General features: G+C 51.2%; 1 protein-coding gene across 1 annotated transcript in view; it reads left to right on the top strand.

Moving 5' to 3' along the window:
* The window catches only part of ABHD15 (abhydrolase domain containing 15), a 5,074-nt gene extending 2,580 nt beyond the window's left edge, over window positions 1–2,494 (top strand). Inside the window, 1 exon segment of the mRNA XM_019471763.1 lies at window positions 2,130–2,494. Within this exon segment, the coding sequence (XP_019327308.1) occupies window positions 2,130–2,494 (365 nt within the window).
* Window positions 2,495–2,937: the final 443 nt, after the last annotated feature.

The raw sequence follows: 2,937 nt of genomic DNA, 5'->3' as shown, positions 1-2,937 counted from the left end.
CGGGCAGGGTCCCACGCGCCGGGGGGGCTCAGGAAGGCAGGCAGACACTCCGTGTACTAAAATTACTTTATTACAGTTGATTTTTTTTTTTTTTTAACATTTCCTTTGCTATGATACAAAGGATACTTACAAACAAAATATTACATATGACCTTATTTTTTTCTCTTATTTTCTGACAACTTGGTAACAGCTTTAAATGCACAATCTATACAATTAATACAGGTTATATATGAGCTATAATGTATGTTGAACCAGAAGAATACCAGAATACTGACAATATACTGTACATTAAGCCTTACCAGTTAGTGCTTGTGGCATTTTCTACAAGAAGGAAAACGCACACCTGTAGATTCACTCATACCAGCTGGTGCTACCAGACACGGAAGCAGGAAGGAGTTTAATTCCCCTAGTTAAATCCTTCGTGGCCCATCACCGTGGTGCTGGGCCTGGAAACCTCAGACCAGTGTTCATAGTAAAACAGCAGATATGTGTGTGTTTTTTTCTAACGCCCTGCGGCACAAAACCACACGGCCGGGCGCCTTCCCCCGGCACCGCGGCAGCCAGGCTTTGCTATACTGGATGATGCCCCAGAGCAGACGGCCACGGCGCTGGGGCCGGGCGCTGGGCGAGCTCTTGTTGGTGAGCTGGACCTCCTTACGGAGGGGGAGAGGAGGAGGAGGAGGAGGAAGAGGAGGAGGAGGAGGAGGAGGAGGAGAGGAAAAGCAGCAGCAGCTTTGCTGTCATCAGTAGGCAGCTCTTGGGTTTGTGCACACGAACAGGCAGGCGCCGAGGGGGGAAGAGCAAGGCCAAAGCAAGTCGCTCCCCGCCACGGCTCGGCCGAACCGCGGGGCTCGGCCCCCGGCTGCACACGGAGCTCGTGCCCGGCAAAACCTCCGCGGGGTCGGGCAGCCGGTGGGGCTGGGAGCTGCCTTGTAGTCACCTGCTCGCCAGGAAAGGTTTGCTTTTGTTTCGCAGCCAAAGCTAGATTTGTGTGGCTACAGGTGTGCACTTCCCCTCCTCCCACCGTGGTCTACGTCGGACTGATAAGGTTACATTTTTGTTTTTATTACTTATTTTTTTTAAAGCAACCAAGTGAAGCGTTTTTAGTTGACTGGCAAAAGACCTGGCATTTGCACAGAAGCTGCAAATGGAAAATAGCCATCCCCTCCTCCCACCCGCTGCATCCCAGCCCAGAAAATCCCAAACTGTTGGCGGAAGAAAGAAAAAAAACAGGGGCGGAGGAGAGGAAGGGGAGGGGGGAACAGGTTGGAAAATACCAGGTTTGAGTTAACATTTCCTTGACTTCACACAATGCCTGTGCAAAAAGAAACAAAACAAAACCCCCAAACAAACAAAAACCAAAACCAGAAACATGCTGGAAATAATGAAAACAAATGGAAAGTAATATATAAAATTAAAAATATAAATAGGATGTCTGGCTGACTGGTAGAAGAATAGGTCATTTAGGTTACAAAAAGGAATATACATTCAAGAGGCTCTGAACCCAGTGGGGTAACTGATGTTAAACTTGTGTTAATAGTTAGGCTAGAATTCTCAAGTTTGTCTTTAAAATCTTCACAATACAAGCAAGCTATTTTTAAAAAATATACACTATACACACCTCACACAGCTTCTCCTATCCGTATTACACACGTTACGCTACCCTCCCATCCACTAAACCAAGGGGGTTCCCACGGCTAAGGCACGCAGGGCAGGCCCCCCCCCCCTTCCCGACCCGCTGCCCCCGAGGTGTCGGTGGGGCAGCGATGGCTGCAGAGCCCCAGGCAGGTCGCTTGGCCCTCCACGTCTTACCACAACCTTCTCAAGCATTTACAAGTCACCAAAGGGCTGTAGCCTTTTATGTTATACACACTTCACTTTGTAACGTTAATTATTTACATCAGGGCTGCCCCCCCATCTTTTAGCTGTTTCTAGGCAGGTAAAAAATGTTCCTGTTCCAAGCAAGCAGGGAGAAGAGCTGCGGGGGGTTAGGAGGGAAGAAAAGCTGAAGAAAGGAAGCGGGTGGTTTGCTTGCCAGAAGCCAAACCCGTACGCACACGTATGCCTCTCCTTCTCTGATCCTTGAATCCTTACAAGCTCCCGTCCCCTACGACCTCCGGGACAACCAGACCTGGAGAGCACGGCCTCACCGGCGCTCAAACTCTGCTCGCAGCTTCCCGGGACGCCCAGCAAAGCTATTCTCGACTTGCAGACTTGCCTCTGCCACAAGACAAGGAGCATAGGTCCTTACTTCACTCCTAAGAAGCGCCGGGGCGGGGGGGGAGCCCACCCCTCAGTGGCAGGTCTTGCAGTGCAAGCCAGCTGCAGCCGGGGCAGGGACACCGAGACCCACGCAAGCGACTGCATCGCACCCACAAATTCGCCCTTCGCGGCTGCCACCAGCTGCAGTCGGGCTCTGCCGGAGCCGTGCAATAGCAGCGGCGACGTACTTCAGCTCGTTAACAACCCTGTGCTGATTTCTAAACTCTGCTAAGCTCAGAGTTGCCATAGAAATGCGTGATCCTGGCACTAAAAGCAGGCAACAATCTTAAATGAAAGTCATTTTATTTTTCCTCCAGTAGGTTTAGATGATCTCGGGTTTAAGACAAAAGCAGTCAGAAGGGGAAAACGGATCATTTCCAGAGAGGTTGAAAAATATAGTCATAAGCCGGTATTAAACTGCAGCAAAGAACCTGAACTCGGTTCCCATTGAGTTCAGCCCCAGAGAAAGCGCGAAGCCACCGCTCCATCCCTCGCACTGCCCACCATACAGCACACGACGCCGAAGGGAGGAAGATTACACACAGCGAACGCGGAAAAACCCGGCTGAACGCGGGACGCCGAAAGCCCCAGGCGAGCGGCTGGGGGCCTCCCCAGCCCTCCTGCCCCATCGGCTGCTGCGCCTCCCCAGCGCGCAATATTTAAGCACAATTCCTT

Source organism: Aptenodytes forsteri, unplaced genomic scaffold (genome assembly GCF_000699145.1).
Source record: "Aptenodytes forsteri isolate BGI_AS27 unplaced genomic scaffold, ASM69914v1 Scaffold66, whole genome shotgun sequence".
NCBI classification, from domain to species: Eukaryota; Metazoa; Chordata; class Aves; order Sphenisciformes; family Spheniscidae; genus Aptenodytes; species Aptenodytes forsteri.
The sequence above is the reverse complement of the archived record's forward strand: the minus strand, read 5'-3'. Positions and strand labels throughout refer to the sequence as shown.